The sequence below is a fragment of the Aricia agestis genome, chromosome 10 (genome assembly GCF_905147365.1).
Source record: "Aricia agestis chromosome 10, ilAriAges1.1, whole genome shotgun sequence".
Lineage (NCBI taxonomy): Eukaryota > Metazoa > Arthropoda > Insecta > Lepidoptera > Lycaenidae > Aricia > Aricia agestis.
Window position 1 is genome coordinate 4,936,932 of NC_056415.1, and position 23,842 is coordinate 4,960,773.

Consider the following 23,842-nt stretch of genomic DNA (forward strand, 5'->3'; position numbering starts at 1 on the left):
CTTATCATAAAAAAATATATATTTTATTGTAATATTGTTTCAAGTTTTAATTACTTGCATTTGCACTTACCTTTTATCGTGACTCGTCGAGTTTCGACAACATGGCGGTTTGTTTACACCGGCATAATAAGGCGGGAAGTATTTTATTAATAAATGTTTATTATGTAGCAAATATTTGCATTTAACATCTGCAGTGGCTTTTTAATACAAATTTATGTTTAACATAGTAATATCATGTTGTTCAAAACATGTAATAACAAAAAACAAGGCACATGGTTTTTGCTTATCGAGACAGCTTGCGCCATCTATTGACAGTAATTAAAACATTCGAGTTTTAGCGGGAAATTCAACCGCACCAAAGTTTAAAACAATAATAAACAACAATTTAGAAACGACTTAAAACACACTAAACAAATGAATTAACATAATTAAGAATATAAATTACATTGAAATTAACAAATAATGTCAGGCCATTTGAGAAAATGTTTGAAGTTTAGCTAAATATTGGAATTATTTTACAGGTCTTATCAACATTTCTGGTCAAATGTCAAATTCATATTTTGTTTTTAACACTTAAAAATAACAGTATTTTAAAGTTATCAATACAAAAATTATTAACAGCTAAAATATTCTATTAACGAAAAAAATTCAAGAATGGAAATATGACACTCAACATGGGAAAAAGTAAATTACATCCTATAATAATAATATTATTACTGAAACGTTTTTACAATGAAAAGGCAGTCTTTTGGTTATGTTACGAGTACTTTCTAAAATTTGAAATCACTTTTCATCAAAATTTAGATAACTTCACATTCCTGCTTCTTTTGTACATTTCATATGTTCCGTTCCGTTTAATTTTCTTACCATATAAATACTCAGATTTAAAGTTGGTAACATTGTTTGATTGAGCAACAAATTTAGTGTCCCTTGGTATAACATTTACTTTGAAATTTGTTGTATAACCACTGATGGAGGTAGAAGCAGTCGGAACAAACGGCAACACTTTTGGTTTCAAACTTTTAGCCTTCTGTTTCTTCAGTTCTTTCTCATCTTCGTTCAGATATATGCTTTCTTCCAAAAACATTGATGGTTTGTTTTTCCTTATTTTGGTTTCTTCTACTATGAAATCTGTGGTTGCTATGAGTTTAGATTTCTTTCGTTTTGGTTCCTCTTGTCTAGGTTTATCGTCGAGCTGCTCTAAAACACTTGTAGGTAAGCGAGATACTTGCACTTTCTTTAGTGAACTCTCCTTCGTAGGCTAAAATAAATATATTTTATAATTCTTAGGTTTCAAACGAATACAATAGTTACCAAGTAAATTTTATGCTTTACCTGTATAATTTCAATATTATCATCTTCTCTTTCTTTTCGCTTTTTGCTTTTAGTTTCCTTTATTAACTCTGAAACACGATAGAATTATTGGTAAATAGATTCAGTCATTCAGATCTAGATATGAAAGCAGTTGCTTGCTTTCCGTTTATTATGCCTTTTATATAAAACTAGCTGTCCCGGTGAACTTCGTGTCACTTAAAAACCTTCCCTGGACTTCTACGAATATTTTAAGACTAAAATTAGCCCAATCCGTTCAGCCGTTCTGTTTTGCGCTTAGCAACACATTCAGCGACTCATTTTTATATTATAGATAAGAATATGAATCATTTATTTTTATTTGCAACAAACCTGTAAGATTCTTTTCCGTTTCCATCATACCTTGTGGAGTCAATTTGACTTTCTTTTGTTTGTTCAAATGTAAAGCTTCCTTTTCATTGGGATCTGCAACATTTTTCATTTTAGTTAAATTAATGTGTTGGAATTTTATGGCATAATTAATTAATGAAGATTTGAAAAATACCTTTTTGGTCTTCTTCAGAAACAAGGGATGATCTTTTTCTTTTACGTTTTTCAGCCTTAGTTAGCTTACGGCTTTCGCCTTCTGCAAAAAAGTATTTAATATCCCTCTGTTAAATATGTATCTTTTCTAATGTATATGTCGCAGCCGACTGGTTTAAATAGCCGTTCAATCAAACAGCTAGCCCTTTGACTGAACAACGCCATTCAATCACACGGCTATACGTCGTTTAGCCGACTTGTTGACTACAACGTTCAACACTACAGCTAGACGACGCTTAGCCAACTGGTTTTTTTTTTGTTTTGGCGGGGGGCTGCGCCCCCCGAGCCCCCCTTTTATTTGATGGCGGTCGCCGGCTGCTGCCGCAGGACGCTCGCTCGGCTCCCTCTGTATTTGTGGTCTAAGTTCTGACCTAACCTAACCAACTTTTAGACTTTCTGGATTGTTTGTTTTTGTTTTGACGGGGGGCTGTGCCCCCCGAACCCCCCTTTCGGGGGTAGCTGCGTCCATCCACTTCATAATCCCGTAATTTCTCCTCGAATATTTGGTGAAATTTTAATTCACTCGTATGTGCCTCCACAATTTTTGTCTCTTTAATAATACTTGTAACTTTTATTAACTACTTTCTTTCCGAAAAACAACCACAAACACCAACAAACACCTGCTAGTTGACGCCATACCTATTGTAAATAAAACGCACCTAGCGCCGCAGCGGTGCGCGCTGAACTACTACAATTAGACGGCGGCTTTTGAATCATCTGTAGTGTTGAACGTTTTGAGCGACTAAAATATTCAATATAAAAGCTAGACGTGTGATTGAATGGCGTTGTTCAGTCAAAGGGCTAGCTGTTTGATTGAACGGCTATTTAAACCAGTCGGCTGCGACATATGGATGAACCTAATGCGGGGTTCTGTCTGTCGATCTCATCGACTGTCTAAATGCCGAATTGCCATTTAGACAGTCGATTTTCGCCGTGCGGCGTAAATCGTGCGGCTATAGTCACCCGTGTAAAGGGGCCCTAAGCGTCAAGTAAATATTTTTATTATAGCGTGCGCGTTTTATGATGATATGCGCAATAAGGATATGCGTGACACATTATAATTGACAATAGTAGGGAAGTTACCTAGCAAAAATTAATCGATAATTTAAAAATATCGAATCACTTCGTAAAGGAATTGCAATCGAAATTATCGATTTCGTACTGACATTTCAGTGGTGCCGGCGATTTAAGAAGGCCCTTTTTTATCGATTTGATTACGATTCAACAGAGTCAATCTCTATTGACATAAGTTCCGTTTCATGCATCTGTAATTTTTCAAAATATGTTTTCGTAACAATAATTTTATACTCCTATTTCACAGTTAATATTTATAATTTTATATTAATAAGTTAGCATTTAGCAACTTTTTCTTTTTATTCATTTACAATTATAGGAAACATTTGTTTTTGTAGATGGAATATAATTTATTACATTTTGATTTTTTTGTTTTCTTGTAAACGAAACCCGTAGCAAGGAATATGAAAACTGTCACCCATATCATCTTAAAACGCACAAACTATAATAAGTAAAATTAGTTAAGTATGCGGTAAGTAAGTAAGCGGTAAGTATTTTTAACATAGTTATTCTAACCTGCATTATTCTTATTTTCAGTGTCGTTATTTTCTATTTTCTTTGCGCTTCCAGGTTGTTCAGGAATAGGTGGAATTTCGGTATCTGTAACAATTTAGTATTAAAGTGTTACAAGGCTTTAAATAAACGCGGACGGGGCGCTGCTGGTATAGGAGAACTGTCAAAAATATGTCAAAAATGGCGTTTTTGTATGATGGCAGCGTTACTTTCTTTTTTCGCCACGTTCATTTAAAGCCTTATCGAGTTCTATGCAATAAACATAGTAAATAGTGACTTGCAACCTTAGTTATGCCACTAGACATTTTTCCTTAGTCTATGGTTATGCCAAATAATTCGATTTTTAGCAATGTAAAAATAATTGCTTCATATAATTTTTAATCAATGCTTTATAAAAAGACTACTTTAAACAGGTTTAGGAAATATTTTTTTTTTACCATTTTGTGAGTTCTCTGAGATCTTCTTTTGTTTTTTCTTGCCATTTGACGTTATAAGTGATGTGTCCAACACAGTCACATCTGTTGAAGTAAAAATACGTTTTCACTAAAGCAGTTTAAAATTAGATTTTAATACAATTCTAAAACAGCTAATTCGCAACCACTGCTTGTTTACAATATTATCCAAGTACCAAAAAATCTTTGTGATGCGGCTTCTCCAATTTGGCACATGGACTAATCAAGTAATAAGGAATTGTTGCATTAAGTAAATGAATATGCTTCTACCTACGAATAATAAAAACTAATGAAACGTAACTCCCATACTTCAACTATTTTAAATTATGTTCCTTTAGCACACTAAAATAATATGACAATAGCTACGAAACACTAACATCAATCAACAAAACTTAGTTGACTACAGAACCCTAAAACGGAACTTTAACCTTCTGATTTTTTGATGTGTAATTTAAGAGTAACATTTTTCTACAAATAAAACAATCCATATTTTGGGACCATCAAAACATCAAAGTATGAAATCCTTTCCATCTCTGTTAGCTACTAGTTACCACTTTCGAGATTTTTCGCAGATAAAATTGTTGTTCGTCTTATCAAAATGAACCTACTCACAAAAAAATAGTTTGATAGTAATAAAAAAAAATTTGTTCTAGGGATCCCAGACTACTACAATTTATTTAAGTACATAATTTACTCACTTGTCTCTTCACTGGCCACATCAATAGATTTTTTACTTTTCTTTTTATCACTTGAAGGAGTTTTCGAAATTGATTTGTTGATTGTTAACTCGTCTGCGTCTAAAACATAATTGCAATAATTAATTAATTAGTAATAACAAGATTTTATTGTGACATTTACCTCCTAACTTATAAAAATATAAATTTACTAGCTGTTGCCCGCGACTTCGTCCGCGTGGACTTTAGTTTATAGTTGTTCCCGTACATCGATTGAATCGTTTACGTGCAAATCAGAAAAGTATATTGTGTGGGAACCGCCTTTTCATTTTCCGGGACAAAAACATTCCTTGTCCCAGATTCAAATTAGTATCTCCAATCTCCATGCCAAATTTCATCAAAATTTAGGTATCATAAAAAATCATAAAAGTTTATTGTGCGGCAACCGTACATTTTCCGGGACAAAATTAGTATTCCTTGTCCTTTCCCGAGACTCAAAGTATCTCTATACCAAATCATAAAAATATATTGTGCAGCAACCGTACATTTTTCCGGGACAAAATGTATCCTATGTTATTTTTCGGGACTCAAAGTATATTTATACCAAATTTCAGCAAAATGGGTCCAGCCGTTAACGCGTGATGTCGTGACTCGTGACCACGGCTTCGCCCGCGTAAATTAGATATTTTACAGACAAATTAGTCCACAAAAAAAAAGACTATGATCCTTTACGTGGTCTACTTCTTATCTGTGCCAAATAACAGAAACATTGTTCCAGTAGTTCGTGAGATAAGCCCTTTCAAATAATTTCCCCCGTTTATTCCACACTTTCTACTATTCCTTCGCTCTTATAAGTTTTAACGTGATAAAATATAGCCTATAGCCCCTTCTTCGATAAATGGGCTATCTAACACTGAAAGAATTTTTCAAATCGGACCAGTAGTTCCTGAGATTAGCGCGTTCAAATAAGCCCTTTGAAATAATTTCCCCCGTTTTTTCCACACTTTCCTCTATTTCATCGCTTCTATTAGTTTTAGCGTGATAAAATATTGCTTATAGCCTTCCTCGATAACTAGGCTATCTAAAACTGAAAGAATTTTTCAAATCGGACCAGTAGTTCCTGAGATTAGCGCGTTCAAACAAACAAACAAACTAACAAACTCTTCCGCTTTATAATATTAGTCACGGACGTAAAAAAAATACGGACGGATCGCCATTAAGAAATGAGTGAAGCACCCTTAATAAGCCCAGGCGATCATATGTACACATCTTGCACAAACACTCGCACTGTAATAAGCCGATCGTACCGCCATTACGCAATTAGACTGCATCGCGGTGACACATCTTTGTCATTCATAAATAAAAATAAATATGCCATCTTGTGTTGTAAAATGGTGCAAGAACAATACAACCTTACACAAAAAACATCAAGGAATAATATTTCATAGGTAAGATAACATATTTTTAAAGTATTTTGATAAAATAATGTAAATATTAATTCAACTTCAACAGGTCAGGAATGTCCATAACAAAGTGGGGAAATTTTCCCCAAACCGGGGAAAATTTTAAATTATTTTTAAATAATGAAATAATTAATTTTATTGTCTTTTATTAGTGTCATGTAAGTATTTAGCATACTATTGACCAGTAATTAGGCAGGAATACAATAATAGGGGTGTAGACAGTAAACGAAATCTAATACAAATTATTGTTTTTTTGAGAGTTTGTATTATAGAATTACCGAAAATGGACATATTTTACTTAATAACTTTATAATATTTTTTATATTTATGTGATTTTTTTAATTGAAATAAGAGTGTATTTATTTTTTATACATATTTTTAGGTGTAACAAAATACTTATGTACTATCAGAGAAGTTGATTCCTATGCAAATCGGGGACATAAGTAGTTTGGTTGCGTTACGTCAAACCCAGCCGACAGATCACAATTAACATTGAATTGACATAAGTATTCGACCAAATAACGTTGGTCTGTCAGTTGCATAGGAATCAACTTCCTTGATGATACATTTGTAAAATAAATATATTTCCTAAAAAAAGTCTGCACCCCTATTAATTTCTTAATTTACAAAAGTGGATATAACTGTTGTTTGACGGCCTCTGTGGCTCAGTGGGTGGGCTGTCGGTGTTTCAAGCCGGGGGTCGCGGGTTCGAATCCTGCCGACGGAACAAAAAGTTTTCAAAGTTCCTGGGTCATGGGTGTGTATTAAATATGTGTATCATATAATAAAAATTATAAATAAATGTATAGTATAACAGTATTAAATATATTTCCGTTGTCTGGTACCCGTAACACAAGTCCTTCAGGTACTTAGCACGGGGTCAGACTGACGTGGTGTGAAGCGTCCGTAGATAAAATTGTTGTCTTAGATTTCCTTCAGTAGTAGGGGAGGGAAGGTGCTATTGGTGTAGTCACCCGAGCGTCATTGAGACCTAGTAGGAATGAAAATATTGAATGGACCTCTAGACCAGGAATAAATTTAACACCATGTTAGGTGATTTGATTTGACGTTAGCGCATGGTAGAACTCTCGATAGCTCTAACAGGCCGTTAACTGATTTAACAAGCCATTATTTATTTAAAATTACTTGATTGTTTGATGAAACGGGTTACGGGACTTAAGTATCTTATATATTTTCGTATACAGGTTTCTTGTATAGGTTTCGGGGGCGATAAATCTGTCTAGCTATGAATTATTTTTAGAAAATGTCATTTTATTCGTGTTTTATCGAATACCGAGCAAAGCTCGGTCAAATAGCTAGTAATAATTTTATTATTGTAAATGTTTGTACATAATCATTATTACTAATAATGTTATGTAAATAATATACTTCTCTGTACGTAACATGTGTTTTTTTTTCTATCTATAGTGTCATAAAAATAATATTTTCATTATGACATCTTTAACAACCGCTTACATTTCTGAAGCGAAAAAAACATAAAAATATGTTTAAGTATAAAAAATACATTTAACTTGTCTGAGTTTACAAAATTTAAAAGTAGGGAAATTTATGATTTATATGGCAACCCTCATATCACGCACACGTCCTACACGGGCGGCCATAACTAGGCTTCACTCGTGATTAGAGAAGGTTACGTCCGTACTTTTTTTACGTCTGTGATATTAGTATAGATTACACAATGGAAATGATTATGTTCTTTTTTGATAAGTTAGAATTGACAAATATTTATAATACAAACTAGCTGTCCCGGCAAACGTTTCTTTGCCATAATATAAAGTATTTCGCCCATATTATTTTATTGAAGTGACTAAATAAGTATGTCACCATGGCAACGTCCATCGCTATCCCGTCGCACAAACAATGGTCGCCGTCAGTCTCGAGTTGTAATAATTTACTATTATTTATTCAACAAATGCACTTATCAATATAAAAAGTACCCAGTAGCCGATTCTGAATATACATTAAAAAATTTGGTTGAAATCAGTAAAGCCGTTTCGGAGGAGTACGCGGCCTAACATTGTGACACGAGAATTTTATATATAAGATTGCAAATGCTTTAATTAATATTTTAACTCACCTATCTCATCTTTTGAATCAACATTCGAATTCTTTCGTATTTTCTTACCACTCCCTGGAGTTTTTATGTTTAATGTTTCAGTAGATTCAATAGTATCTGAAAAAAAAAAACACTTTGATAAATGACTTAATGAAAACACTCATTGTGACACTCATGATCACAAGCAATATAAAACTAGTGATACAATGAGACTAGCTGCTTAGGATGTAGAGTTTGACAAAGAAACATAGAAAAATTAATATCTATATAAATATATAAAACTCAAAGGTGACTGACTGACATGGTGATCTATCAACGCACAGCCCAAACCACTGGACCGATCGGGCTGAAATTTGGCATGCAGGTAGATATTATGACGTAGGCATCCGCTAAGAAAGGATTTTGATCAATTTCACCTCCAAGGGGTTAAAATAGGGAATGAAAGTTTGTATATAATAATACTTTTTAACGCGAGCGAGACCGCGGGCAAAAGCTCGTCCATGGATAAACATAAATCAGTCTAGCGCATCCTAGTAATAATATACCATAACAATACTTTACCTTTTTCAGTAGCAATTATCGATTCATTCAACGAAATAGATGTTTTCTTATTTTTCTTTGCACTTTCTGTCTTTTCACTGTCCGATGTTACTAAAAACAAATTTTATATGAAAATTTATATTTACCTTGTTAAAAGAATGCTGAAATTAAAAAGATTTGCTATAAAAAATACCTTTTATCTCTATGTTTGAACTTTTTTTTTATGAAATAAGGGGGCAAACGAGCAAACGGGTCACCTGATGTAAAGCAACTTCCGTCGCCCATGGACACTCGCAGCATTAGAAGAGCTGCAGGTGCGTTGCCGGCCTTTTAAGAGGGAATAGGATTATAGGGGAGGGTAGGGATGGGAAGGGAAGGGAAAAGGGGCGGATAGGGAAGGGAATTGGGCCTCCGGTAAACTCACTCACTCGGCGAAACACAGCGCAAGCGCTGTTTCACGCCGGTTTTCTGTGAGAACGTGGTATTTCTCCGGTCGAGCCAGCCCATTCGTGCCGAAGCATGGCTCTCCCACGTGAACTATTCATGTTTTTTTAATTAATATCCATGGATAAACATAAACCAGTCTAGCGCATTCCTAGTAATCTAATAATAAAATAACAATATTTTACCTTTTTCAGTAGCAGTTATAGATTCATTCAACGAAATAGATGTTTTCTTATTTTTCTTTGCACTTTCTGTCTTTTCACTGTCCGATGTTACTAAAAACAAATTTTATATGAAAATTTATATCTACCTTGTTAAAAGAATGCTGAAATTAAAAAGATTTGCTATAAAAAATACCTTTTATCTCTATGTTTGAACTTTTTTTTTTAATGAAATAAGGGGGGAAACGAGCAAACGGGTCACCTGATGTAAAGCAACTTCCGTCGCCCATGGACACTCGCAGCATTAGAAGAGCTGCAGGTGCGTTGCCGGCCTTTTAAGAGGGAATAGGATTATAGGGGAGGGTAGGGATGGGAAGGGAAAAGGGGCGGATAGGGAAGGGAATTGGGCCTCCGGCAAACTCACTCACTCGGCGAAACACAGCGCAAGCGCTGTTTCACGCCGGTTTTCTGTGAGAACGTGGTATTTCTCCGGTCGAGCCAGCCCATTCGTGCCGAAGCATGGCTCTCCCACGTGAACTATTCATGTTTTTTTAAATTAATATCCATGGATAAACATAAACCAGTCTAGCGCATTCCTAGTAATCTAATAATAAAATAACAATATTTTACCTTTTTCAGTAGCAGTTATAGATTCATTCAACGAAATAGATGTTTTCTTATTTTTCTTCTTTGCACTTTCTGTCTTTTTACTGTCCGATGTCACTAAAAACAAACATTATATACAAATTAATATTTAACTTGTTAAAAGAATGCTGAAATTAAAAAGATTAGCTATAAAAAATACCTTTTATCTCTATGTTTGAACTTTTTTTTTTAATGAAATAAGGGGGCAAACGAGCAAACGGGTCACCTGATGTAAAGCAACTTCCGTCGCCCATGGACACTCGCAGCATTAGAAGAGCTGCAGGTGCGTTGCCGGCCTTTTAAGAGGGAATAGGATTATAGGGGAGGGTAGGGATGGGAAGGGAAGGGAAAAGGGGCGGATAGGGAAGGGAATTGGGCCTCCGGTAAACTCACTCACTCGGCGAAACACAGCGCAAGCACTGTTTCACGCCGGTTTTCTGTGAGAACGTGGTATTTCTCCGGTCGAGCCAACCCATTCGTGCCGAAGCATGGCTCTCCCACGTGAACTATTCATGTTTTTTTTTAATTAATATCCATGGATAAACATAAACCAGTCTAGCGCATTCCTAGTAATCTAATAATAAAATAACAATATTTTACCTTTTTCAGTAGCAGTTATAGATTCATTCAACGAAATAGATGTTTTCTTATTTTTCTTCTTTGCACTTTCTGTCTTTTTACTGTCCGATGTCACTAAAAACAAACATTATATACAAATTAATATTTAACTTGTTAAAAGAATGCTGAAATTAAAAAGATTAGCTATAAAAAATACCTTTTATCTCTATGTTTGAACTATTCATGTTCTGTTTCTTCTTCTTTTTGCTACTGCCAGTGCTGCTTGATATGTTCAATGACCCTGGAAGTATTTAAATTGTGAATATACATATAATATAATAATTAATAAATAATGTATAATAAGAAATAATGTACGATATAACACTATTCCTTGCTAATAAATATATTCACACAAAACTCAACAATCATACAGTCTTTAGGTGAAAGGTTAGATTTAGAATTAATTGACAGACAAAACACAAGGCAGCAAATAAAGCAATAGGTACTGCGTAAACAATTTTATTAGTCTGCAGGTATATGTGGCCTAAAATATAGCCAAAAATCAATGTAAAATAATATGCCATACATCATGACATTGAAGGATCGGACACCAGTGTCGGGACACATTGAATATGACCAAAATACATACCTTCATCCAAATTGTCCATTTTAGAGTTTGATAGATTCTTATCCTTTTTGAACGAAACCTCCATTGGCGCATCTGAATCTGAGTCATTGTCTGAAAAACCAAACATATAAACCCATGAATATAAAATTCATTACACTAATATCCAAGTAAGGAGTTAAAAAAACCTTTGGGGGTGGCATTTGAATTACGCATTATAGGGAGGGGTCGAGGGGGGACCCCCCTACCCCCTCCCTAAAGTTAGGAAATCAGTAGTTACCACGAAAAATTCACGAAAAAAAACGGGATATAAGCTATTTTTATGGGAAAATGTGTACGGTTTCCGTAAAATTTCTAATTTACGCAGGCGAAGCCGCGCGGGACATCTAGTGTTCAATAAAACAACCAAATTAGTGGACTTACGACAAAATTAGTCTTTTTTGGATGTGGGCAAACTTGGTTCTAAGTCTTATATTTTAAATATACAGCTCCGACGCTGCGGGCATGCAATGCCCTATCGCCCTTGCGTAACAAATTATAGGCACTTATTTGCACCCTGGCAAACTAACTAAAGGTTTAATTGCACCCCCTATATTTTTTATAGATAAGGCGGGGCGGGGCAGGAGCTACGCTCCCGCCTTAGCCATCTAACCTAACCCAACCAAGACGTTAGTCGGGCCAGCACGGAGTGATACATTGCTATAATTAATTACCTAAGAATTGTGTAAAAATAATATTAAAGACACGATAGCAAAAAATAACGTTCCGTCACACGTAACTTCAAACACGTATTAAAAAAAAAAAATATGCATCTCCTAGACACAAATCAGGTGTCATTTGAAAGGGGTAGTTTAACCCCTATAAAATGCCCCCCCCCCGCCCCCTCTACCTATAACGCGTGATTCAAATGCCAACCTAACCTTTGTTGTTTACTAGCGGTAGCCCGCGGCTACGCCCGCGTGGATGTAGGTTACCGCTGCAAAATGCCTACCCAGGAAAGACTCGGGTCAGCAAAATGATTCCCAGATCAATTCACAGACTCCGACACTAACATCGACGACGCAGTCATTATACGCAGGTGAGGCTGCACACTGCACAGATAGTCTTCCTCCCGCACGGGCACCCCCGCCTTGGTGACGCCCACTATCGTAATATTTTAATTTCGCCATAATTTCAGAACCAAACGTCCAATTTAAATAATTCAAAGACCAAATATTATCTTCATAAACTCTACAGTTTAGAGATGAAATAATTTATTTTGATAAGGATTAATAGCATGAGTAAAATAAACGCGTTTAAATGTATTTAAAAAAATCAAGATTTTTAAATAAAAAAATGGTTTATATTGTGCCTCACTCGACATAGTGTGTCGCGGACATTTTTGTAGATATGTATTTATAATAATATCTACAATTACTTAGAACATTTAATGGTTTTATCTTTTATAGTTTAGGCAGCGTAAGCAAAATAAGTAACTTTTCTGGTTGATTTTTTACAACTTGCGCCCGAAAAACCGAAATATCTTATGGAAACCTATTTTTTTCCAAAATAAAATTTAGCCTATGTTCAGCAGAAATAATGTAGGATTCCAATGGTAAAAGAATTTTTCAAATCGGTCCAGTAGTTTCGGGGCCTATTCAATTTAAACAAACAAACAAAAAATCAAATCTTTCCTCTTTATAATATTAGTGTAGCTATGTTGATTGAGATAATAATTAATTATTTTAATTAGATAACGTTATAACTTACCCTTTTCTGATACAGAGATTTTGCTTCTGTGGAGTGACTTGTTACCCAGAGAAGTGTTTTGAGCATTGGTGCCTTCCGTATCAATGAAAAATGGAACACCACCATCTACAGAATCTGCAATAAATTTGTTGGAATAATAAGTAAAATTATTTGCTAATGATTTATTATAATATTAGCTTATTATAATTTATATGACTAAATGTGTTCGCTGCGTGGAGCGTGTGCTTGGCGCGGCTGCCCGTCGCGGGCGCCCGCCGCGGGCGCTCGCCATAGTAATCGTGCGACGGCAAACCCGCTCATCGCAGCGCGTGGCCGCGCCGGTCGCACGCTTAAGGCAGCGAACGCGCTTAAAGGATTCTGCCTTTACTTTTTAAAATAATAATAAAGTAATACATACCTGATTTGTTAGTAAAACTAGATTCAGAGAGTGTTCGGTTTTTCTTTTTCTTATCTTTAGGTGTTTTGTTTGATTGATCATTTTCCTGTGGGCCTGTAATAAGGTATTGTTAGATTTTATACAATAACACAACACCATGCTGGGTTTGAATACTACACATTATACAGTATTGTAACAATTATGTTTTAGCGACCCATTGTTTAATTAAAATGCATCCAGATGAAATAAATCAGCCTCCAAGCCTCTACACAATGCACCATTTTTTTTTCTGGGTCCCGAGGGGTGAGATTCAACATGAGATTTTTCAAAATGTGGGTTTTTAGGTAACATATGGTTTGACAGTCAGATTTTTTTCTAACGTATTTGTAAATGATCTTAAATGTATTTATAAATGATCTTAATCGTATAAATTTGTGGACGCCCCCTAACCATTAGACCTTCACGCCCTTTAGATCTTCAGCACCCACAAGGGGGTTAACTCCCACTTTGGGAAACGCTGGTATAGACTATTAGGCGACTTTTAATAGTCGCCTAATAGTTTTGTAACACCGATTTCTCATTTACGAAGTTTCTTATTTATAAATCTGTACAAGCTACCACCACATGCAAATTCTTACTAGATTATAGGAAAAGAATACTTACCGCAATCATGAATATCAGTTTTTCCGGCAACTCTTTTAAGAGGAATGTAGTTGTTACTGTCATCTTCATTTTTAGTGTTGGCATCATCACAATGATTACTCTCTTCAGAGAATAACAAATTCATAAGTGCAGATTCAGAATCTGATGAACTTTCATCTTTATCAAGTGGCAATGCCTCAGTTTCTTTACTTTTATCGTTTTTCGGAACTTCCATTTTGTTTTTAGTTTTCTTGCCTTTAACTTGAGTAAGATTAAGATGATCCACGATGGGCTCTTTGTCCTTCTTTTTTGTTCTCTTTTCGAAATTCAAAGATGTATCGACTGATTTGATTTTATTGGCTTTGTTAAGGCCTTCCAAAATTGAATCATAATCTTGCACTATTCTTTCATTATCACTGCTCATAGAAGAGTCAACCTCATCATCATCGTTAGCGATCGTCGATGCCAAGGGGTCCAATTTATTACTATCTTTGATAGACATATTAGCATTCTGTGCATCAATAAATGCTAGTGACATATTTTCTTTAAGAGGTCTCTTGGGTTCCTTTTTGATGGATTGAGATAATGGATCACATTCATTTTCAACTTGGTCCATGTTGAAAGATATCTCTTTTTCATTATTTTCTACAATACTCTCATTGCAGATTGATTGAGATGGTGTTTTATTTCTCTTGGGCAGTTTTATACTATCTTCCTTTGAAACATTTATATCTTCTGAATCTAATCTTTGCTTGTTTTTTGTTTTAAGTGGTTTGATATCTTCGTAGTCCGACTCTGATGATCTCATAGATTGCGATTTTCTTTTACTAAGCGCATTTCCTTGACTATTAGAAGTAATATCTGCACTAGAATCTAAAATTTGTCTAGTTTTTGCTTTGGAAGGTTTCTTAACTTCATCATCATCACGATCTGATTCTGATTCAGAGCTCGAGTTTAGTTGTATTCTTTTCTTCTTTTTTTCAGTTTTGGAATTGTTTATTTGATGACGCGATTCGAACATTTCTCTTGACGCCTTTTTCTGCTCTTTGAGTTTTCTTTCGTTGAATTTTTGTTTCGACTTTTTGGACATGTTAAGTTCATTATCACTCATAGATAGATCATCTTCTGTTCCTTCTAACAGCTCATTGTCTTCTTCGGCGGAGCTTACTATAAATGAATCTTTTTCGTAGTCCGAGTCATCAGATAATTCTTCTTCAGAGGTAAGCGTTTCACCTTTTTCCCTTATTTCATTCGCTAATGCTTCTTCTCTTTCTTCTTCATCCTGGCTGTCACCCGACTCATAATCATCTCCTGCATCTTCAGCTTCATCATCCATTAAGTCATTCTTTTCTTGAGACGATTCACCATCAGAACTAGAGCTATCAGATTTTTGATTTATCAATTTACTTTCATTCCCTTTTGTTTTATTTGATTCTGAAGAATCACTATCAGAATCAGAGTATTTTGTTTTATTGACTAGCAGTTTATTCTCACCAGGAGATTTAATGTTAGATGTATTGACATTAATTCCTCTGTTGCCTTTTTGTTGCAAAGGAGTACTAGTTGAATAGCACAATGACAGGTTCTTATTTGAAACAATATTTTCTTGTGTAATATTTAAAACAGTGGTTGAATTCGATAGTCTTTTATCATTTAGCTGTTGAGGTGACTTTGAGGATTTATTTGTTTCAGATTCTGGTATGTCTTTTAGGTAGGATAATACAAGAGTACTTTTATTTTGGTTTTCACTTTCATTGAAGCTTTGGTTTATAGAAGATTTACGTTTTGATTCCTTAGAGCTTTGCAAAGAAGTATTCTGTTTAGATGTATTTGCTTCAGATGATGACATATTTTGCTTGCCAGACTCGAATGCAAAACCAGATGAATTACTTTTATTATGGTTTACACTAGCATCCAAGTTTAGTCCAAATGATGACTTTCTTTTAGATTTTTGAGGACTTTGCATTGATTTGTCGTTTATTTTTTGAGAATGATCAATCAGTAAATGATCTGGTATAGTTTCATCAACATCCATTGGCTCACAAGAATCATTTATAGAGTTTTTTCTTGCAGTGCTATTATCTTCCTTCGTCTCATTAATTTTATTAGATTTTTCGTGAACATGTTCAACTTCAGGAACACATTGATCATCCTCTGCTCTGTTTAATTTCTCATGATTAGAGTCATTGTCTCCAAATGTAATTATTGTAACTCGCATATCTGAACTGGGCTTTTGTTTAAATATGTCTTGAATGTCATTACTATTATCAGATTGATCTTTTTCTGTAGCTTCATTTTTGGAGAATTCTGTAAAGGATTTTTCTTGGTTTGAACTTTTATTTAAAGATTTATTAGATCCAGAAATATTTAGCTGCATAACAGGTTCTGGAGCTTCATTTTTGGGAATTTCTGTAAATGATTTTTCTTTGGTTGGACTTTTATTTAAAGATTTATTAGATCCAGAAATATTTAACTGTTTCAGAGGACTACGGCTGTTACTCTTGCGTTTTTTGGTGCTTTCACTGTCACTGTAAAACTGATTACTAATATCATCAGTTGCTGCAACTGATAAAGACACAGAACATGATTTAGTTCGTGACCTTTTACTTTCCGAAATCAAGTTTGTAAGAGCTGATGTGCTTTTATTTAGGCTGGATGTCTTTTTACTGGGCTTGACATTTACACTTTCTAGCAACTCAGCACTACCTATTGAGAGTCTGTCGCTTCCTTTTACAGGTGATATAGTAGTTAGATCATTTGTTTTGGAGGCTTGATTATCAGATGCTTCTGTGCTCTCACTATCTTTCGTTCCCAGGGTTACATTATTTTTGGTTTTATTTAAATCTTCATTGATAGATTTTTCAGGACTTTGACTTGTTTTGCTGTTTCTTCCTTTTTTTTCTTGTAACCTGGGGCTTTTCCTAACAGGCATATTACTGTCATTTGTTTCATCACTGGTATTGGGGACTGGCTGTTGTTTGTTTGTCTCATTTTCTTCTGTTATAGGTTCTGGTATTGTCTTTTGCTTTGCAGCAACCTGATTTTCAGCTGGAATATTTCAATAAAGTTTTTTAAACCGGAAAAATAGTAATTTTTATGTAATAAAAATTAAAAAATATAAAATATTATAGTATACAATGTACATAAATAAAATTGTACCTTTGTCTATGCTAGAAGTAGAATCTTTTCTGGTTCTCCTAGTTTGTCTCACTGGTGTTGCTGGGCCTTCAGTATCACTTCCTGTAAAAGTAGATAAAAATTTCCACAAAGAAAAGAACAACTTAATTTTGAACTGCTTGTCCTTGACATTTTATTGTTAAGTTCAAACAACTTAGGGTAATTAAATAATGGTACAACATCTTAAATTACTTACCAACTTGTGACAATCTTCTAGCTGCTCTTTTAGCTCTGGGTGAATCTACGACAGCTGTCTCCGACACAATGCTGGTGTTGGATCTAATTCTCGCACTCCGTCTTGATGGTGTAAGCGGTTTTTCTTCTTCTACTATATCTTTTGTGACAGTTTTCATTGGAGTTGTTTTTGCTGCACCTATAATAATTAATCGTAAAAATTATTGTTGTATACATTAATTGCATTCCTCATGGCTTTTAGTCTAGCTAATCATATTATATTACATTTTTATTATATTTATTATTTTACAAAATTATTACAAAAGCATTAATCATCATGTTATCTCGCTAACTCTTTATAGTTTATACTGCTAAATGAAAAGTAATACTGGGTGCAAGGTACTTCATAAGTACATACAATTCAAGATTGCTTAAAATATTACACATGATGAATATAACCTTGTCATTGAGCATCAAATTCGAAACTGCTATTTGTAATTGAGTAGAGTAATTCAATACTACGGAAACATAATTATTTTTATTTAATTTTCTTATCAAACTTGTCATGTTTTTATATCCCTAAAACTAAACTAACAGATAATTAGACTTCTAGAATTAACCACCAGCTTGTGTTTATTATTTGCTAAAAAACTTCTGATAACAAAAAAAAGAGATAATGATTAACAACCAACTTTAGAGGCATTAATGAAATTGGTGAAACAAACAAAAAACGAACACAACTTCATTATTTTTTTAATTCCATCAGATATCATGATATTATGGAAAGGAGCAGCATTATAATGTTAATTATTACTTACAATGCTGCCTGAGAAGCATGTGACATGTAAGTAACAAATAAAATCATTGCTAGGTAACGCAAGTGCAAATGGTTATATATATCTAAAAATATTTGATTGTACAAAATGTTTGTCAATAACTTACCATTTTCTTCAATGAGTTCTAATTCTGGCTTTCTCCTACCCCTCCTTGCTTTAGTTGGTGTGTTGGGTGCAGGAGATTTGCTCTCTTCGGACTGTTCAACAGATAACCTTCTCCTTAGCCGAGTAACTGGTGCTAAATATTACAAAAGGAACATATCACTTACAGACATTTTAGTTACAAGGCTCTAAGAATTGTGGTATTATAATATTCGCATTAGTACAGTAATACAGTACAGCACTAATTAATTATTTGTTTAGTTTTTTTTTTGTTTAGAAAAAAGGGATTTATCATTAAACGACAATGCGGTCAAGGAAATTTATGAATGTTTCTTGTTGGTCATCCAAAGATAATCTTTATAAGATCTAAGTGTATGAAGCTTCATAAACTTGAACCTAGTAAATATTATCGTGTATTATATATTTTACACACTACAACCAACTAAATAAAATACTTATATTAAAATTGTCTAGAACACTTTTTGAAGATAAGGAAAAATTGTGATTAATAATGCAAGGAATATTTTCTGAAGATAGATAATACTATAGGGCACTATATTATTAAGTTAGTTAACATTAATTGACGATTATTATCTTTAATAATTGGGTAAAATTAAATATTTTCCTATGTATTGTTCGAGTCATCGCGTCCAAAAAAACGAACGAAATGCACAAGATCAATTATTCTATCTAGTCTTGGAATAAAGTGATTGGGTAGAGGTATGTATCATATTTAGGTAATTTTCCCAAAAAATAGAAGAATCTTCAAGAAACTCGCATAACGTATGAAAAATTAAAGTAACGCGCACTAACCACGATGCACGCTTCGAATAATTGTGTTGCAATAAATATATTTGACCTTTTTATTACATACCTTTGACTCCTGAATCATCCTCCATCGCTTATTTTTATTAATTTACTGATATAAATGGTTATTTAAACACGTGGAACTCAAATATCCGATAGGAAATCACGCTTTCATCACAGCAATGGTCGAACAGCTGTTAGGACGCCGCGAAACGTCAATTCAAAATCGACGCTCGCGTTATTTTTATTTTTTTGCACCGGCAATACTATAATACTTTTTTCCTATCTTTGTAATGATTAAAGCAAAGATTTAGGATGCCAAATCCGTTTTCTAACTACGGGACATGTATAATCCAGAGGTTAGCAAAACATTTGCATGCTATTAAAACGGCAAAACATGTAGGTACTGTTTTCGCAAACTTGTAACATCTTCTTATCATGTTTTGTGCAAATAAAGATATTGAATTGAATTGAAATTTAATGATTTTATTTTAGCAAATTTTATCCAAACAAAGTTACACATAAATGTCCAAACAAAATTTTATCCATATATTTTAAAGACGGACATCGGACACGGACGCGGAAGGAAATCACGCTTTTATCACAGCAATGGTCGAACAGCTGTTAGGACGCCGCGAAACGTCAATTCAAAATCAACGCTCGCGTTATTTTTATTTTTTTGCACCGGCAATACTATAATACTTTTTTTCCTATCTTTGTAATGATTAAAGCAAAGATTTAGGATGCCAAATCCGTTTTCTAACTACGGGACATGTATAATCCAGAGGTTAGCAAAACATGTGCATGCCATTAAAACGGCAAAACATGTACTGTTTTCGCAAACTTGTAACATCTTCTTATCATGTTTTGTGCAAATAAGATATTGAATTGAATTGAAATTTAATGATTTTATTTTAGCAAATTTTATCCAAACAAAGTTACACATAAATATCCAAACAAAATTTTATCCATATATTTTAAAGACGGACATCGGACACGGACGATCACACGACGAAACAATAAACTTGCTTGGTATTTTTGTGTAGGAAGTTAAGGTTCCTACTAGGAACTTTTGTTGGCTTGTATCAAAAAGCTATTCTCTTTGTCATACACCGCGGTGCGGCGGTAGGGTAGGTACACCTATGTAAAAAAAACTAGGTAATCGTGTTCATTTATATATTTATATTAGATCAATAAATTGTGACTTTAATAGCTTCCTCACTTTATTTTCTGCTTCCCTTCCAAATGCTACGAACGCCTGATTCCATTAACTATAATAAAATGGCGCAACGGAGTTGCGGGCGTCATCTAGTAAAATAATAAAGTCGAATGAACCTTCTCTGAATCTGACTACGACTGTATCCCTATTTCCTTTTTAAGGTTCCGTAGCCAAATGGCAAAAAGCGGAACCCAGATTCGTTATGTCTGTCTGTCTGTATGTATGTCACAGCCACTTTTCTCCGAAACTATAAGAGCTATAAGTATTGAAACTTGGTAAGTAGATGTTGTCTGTGAACTGAATTAAGATTTTAATACAAAACTGGTTAAAAAAATTTTAGTGGTCCCCATCTAGGTGCAACTGAAACAAAAAAAAATTTTTTTCATCTAACCTATGCGTGTGTGATATCTATGGATAGGTCTTCAAAAATCTTAATGAGGTTTTTAATATCATTTTTTTCTAACCTGAATAGTTTGCGAGAGAGACTCTTCCAAAGTGGTAAAATGTGTGTCCCCCCTCCAACTTCTAAAGTAGGGGTTGTTAAGTCAAAAAAAGAAAGACGTACATTACTATAAAAACTACCAACGAAAATTGGTTTGAACGAGATCTAGCAAGTAGTTTTTTTTATACGTCATAAATGGTAAACCTTAATTTAACTTTCATTAAATGAAATATAAAAATGAATCAAAAACCTTTTAATTTCATAGAAACAAACTTATTTCTGCTACGGAACCCTTCATGGGCGAGTCCAACTCGCACTTGGTCGATTTTTATTTATGCGTGTTGCTGTTGCTCATGAATCCCAGTTGTGACTTGTATACAAATGGTAGGAGTTAAGTAGGCGGCAGGCCTATAGTTACCAGTGGGGTTTGCCGGACGTTAAGGCTAAGTAGGGCCGCACTTAAAAATACATCAAGGGTAGAGAAATAGTATTATGGCTTTCTGATTGCCCTTCCCCAGAATTATGTCCCGTAATAACATTATGAGGCACCTTTAAGAAATTCTAGAAACGTAATTGTAATTTGTGTGTTGAGATATTTTATTTCCCACTAGCCATCCGCCCCGGCTTCGCACGGTTAAAAAATATATAGCCAATGTCCCTCACTGAATAAATGAGTTTTTAATCTAATATTATAAAGAGGTAAACTTTGTTTGTTTACTCATAGATCTACTACTACTACTCGACTAAGAGCTGACGACCAAATCAGTCATGTAGCTTCAGCTGTGTTAAAACTCCGTTAGCTACTTCCTTGAACAACCCTTTCTGATAATCTGCGTGCTGGCAGGCCGTGGGCGGTGGGTGTGGGAGTAGTGGGGTGGGGAAAAAAAGAAAAAAATGTAGGTTTTAGGCACCACCCACGGCCTGCCAGCACGCAGATTATCAGAAAGGGTTGTTCAGGGAAGTAGCTAACGGAGTTTTAATACAGCTGAACCTACATTTTTTCTTTTTTTCCCCACCCCACTACTCCCACACCCACCGCCCATGGCCTGCCAGCACGCATATTATCAGAAAGGGTTGTTCAGGGAAGTAGCTAACGGAGTTTTAAAACAGCTGAAGCTACATGTAACATGACTGATTTGGTCGTCAGCTCTCCGTCGCGCGTCGATACTACTGATAGATACATTACTACTCAATAGTCAATACTCATAGATCTAAACTCCCCTCCGCGAGCGCACCCTGCCTTGGTAGCGCCCACTTCGAAACGGACGTAAAATGTAAATCGCAATATTTTAATTTCGCTTTAATACATTTACTTAGAACATTGTATGGTTCTATCTTTTATAGTTTAGGCAGCGTACGCAAAATAAGTAAATTTTCTGGTTGTTTCCGAAAAACTGAAATATCTTACGGAACCCTATATTTTCCAAAATAAAAAGTAGCCTATGTTACTCGTAAATAATGTAGCTTTCGAATAGTGAAAGAATTTTTAAAATCGGTCCAGTAGTTTTTGAGCCTATTCGTTAAAATTAAACAAACAAACAAACAAAGTTTACCTCTTTATAATATTAGTATAAATAGTATAGATTAAGTACCCTACTGCTGGCCGCAATTTGCAGCTTATGTTTAATTAGATCATTGGTTGTCAAACTTTTTTGTAGCGGAAACCTTTTAAGAATCATCAAAATCGGCGGTTTAAATGTGAAGACTTAGGTACTAGCTAGACAGACAGATTCATAATATTAGTATGGACTAGTAGGTAATTTATGGATGGATAGATAACAATACATCTAGGTAGGTACAAAATTAGCTCAATCAAGACTTAAAAAAACCAAAAATAAAATTTAACAGCGAAAAACACTCGTAAGAGATACCTACTTTGTAGAATAGCCCATTTGAATAAATTAGCTTTAAAGCGACCTTAGTCTCTGGAATTGTGAACTTTTTAAAAAGCAGTGGCAAAACGGGAATGCTAAAACAGAGTTCAGCTTTATACGACAAAACAAATGAAATGTTTTGTCTCGCTAAGAATATTTATTATTCGTCTTCCCGTATTGTGGACGACAAAATGCAGATTAAACATTTTTGCTGAGGAAGCTATCCTTTTATATTTCCTATTATCATAATTTTTAATTTCTAATTTCTTAACAAAGTTATTTTAATGTACCATTCAAGAATCATTCTTATGGTAAGCGGTGGGTCCTTACTATTTTTGTGATGGGTCTTTAAAAAAAACCGGCCAAGTGCGAGTTGGACTCACCCATGAAGGGTTCCGCAGCAGCAATGTTTATTTTTATGAAATTAAAAGGTTTTCGATTTATTTTTATATTTCAGTTGATTTAATGAAAGTTAAATTAAGGTTTACTATTTATGACGTATAAAAAAACTACTTGCTAGATCTCGTTTAAACCAATTTTCGTTGGTAGTTTTTATAGTAATGTATATCATATATATTTTTTTAGAATTATCATGCCCCTACTTTAGAAGTTAAAAGGGGGGACACACATTTTTCCACTTTGGAAAAGTCTCTCTCGCAAACTATTCAGGTTAGAAAAAAATTATATTAGAAACCTCAATATAATTTTTGAAGACTTATCCATAGATACCCCACAACACTAACCTATGCGAGGTTAGGTGAAAATTTTTTTTTGTTTCAGTTGTACCTATGGGGACCCCTAAAATTTTAAATATTTTTTCCATTTTTGTATCAAAATCTTAATGCGGTTCACAGACTACATCTATTTACTAAGTTTCAAGAATATAGCTCTTATAGTTTCGGAGAAAAGTGGCTGTGACATACGGACGGACAGACAGACAGACATGAAAAATCTATAAGGGTTCCGTTTTTTGCCATTTGGCTACGGAACCCTAAAAATGTACTTAGTATGACTAATTTTAATTATGATGAATAAGTTTTTAACGCAAAGTTTTTATAGCAGAGAAAGCTTTTCATAATTTTGTCCGCACTCTTTTACCGAATATGCACTTAATGGGTAAAAGAGTGCGGTAGCAGCTTTAGCTAAAAATCCTCAATTGGTAGAGCACTACTTTCGCCGTACAGTAAAGGTATAACAAAAAAAAAACTGCAGCGAAAACTTGACGTTATAGGTAATAATATCATAATGTAGTATACTATACTAGATAATGTCCGCAAATATACATAGGTATACGTTGCACCAAAATTCATTTATCGCGCGGTGTA

At 34.3% G+C, this 23,842-nt stretch overlaps 1 protein-coding gene across 3 annotated transcripts; it reads right to left on the reverse strand.

The window, feature by feature from the left end:
* Positions 1–139: 139 nt before the first annotated feature.
* On the reverse strand, positions 140–19,205 carry LOC121731426 (dentin sialophosphoprotein). 3 transcript variants are annotated; one of them, XM_042120840.1, is made up of 20 exons: positions 19,050–19,205; positions 18,180–18,311; positions 17,260–17,436; positions 17,046–17,126; positions 13,908–16,934; positions 13,266–13,358; positions 12,869–12,982; positions 11,144–11,233; positions 10,712–10,795; positions 10,537–10,629; positions 9,316–9,405; positions 8,708–8,797; positions 8,168–8,263; positions 4,631–4,729; positions 3,918–3,998; positions 3,484–3,567; positions 1,856–1,936; positions 1,684–1,776; positions 1,336–1,403; positions 140–1,261 (listed from the first exon to the last, which is right to left on the reverse strand). In XM_042120840.1, the coding sequence occupies exons 1-20, from the start codon at positions 19,072–19,074 to the stop codon at positions 794–796; spliced, it is 5,166 nt and encodes a 1,721-aa protein (XP_041976774.1). In that variant the 5' UTR covers positions 19,075–19,205; the 3' UTR covers positions 140–793. The 3 variants fall into 3 exon arrangements, with proteins under 3 accessions (XP_041976774.1, XP_041976775.1, XP_041976776.1); XM_042120841.1 differs by lacking the exon at positions 8,708–8,797; XM_042120842.1 differs by lacking the exons at positions 8,708–8,797; positions 9,316–9,405.
* Between the last annotated feature and the right edge of the window lie 4,637 nt (positions 19,206–23,842).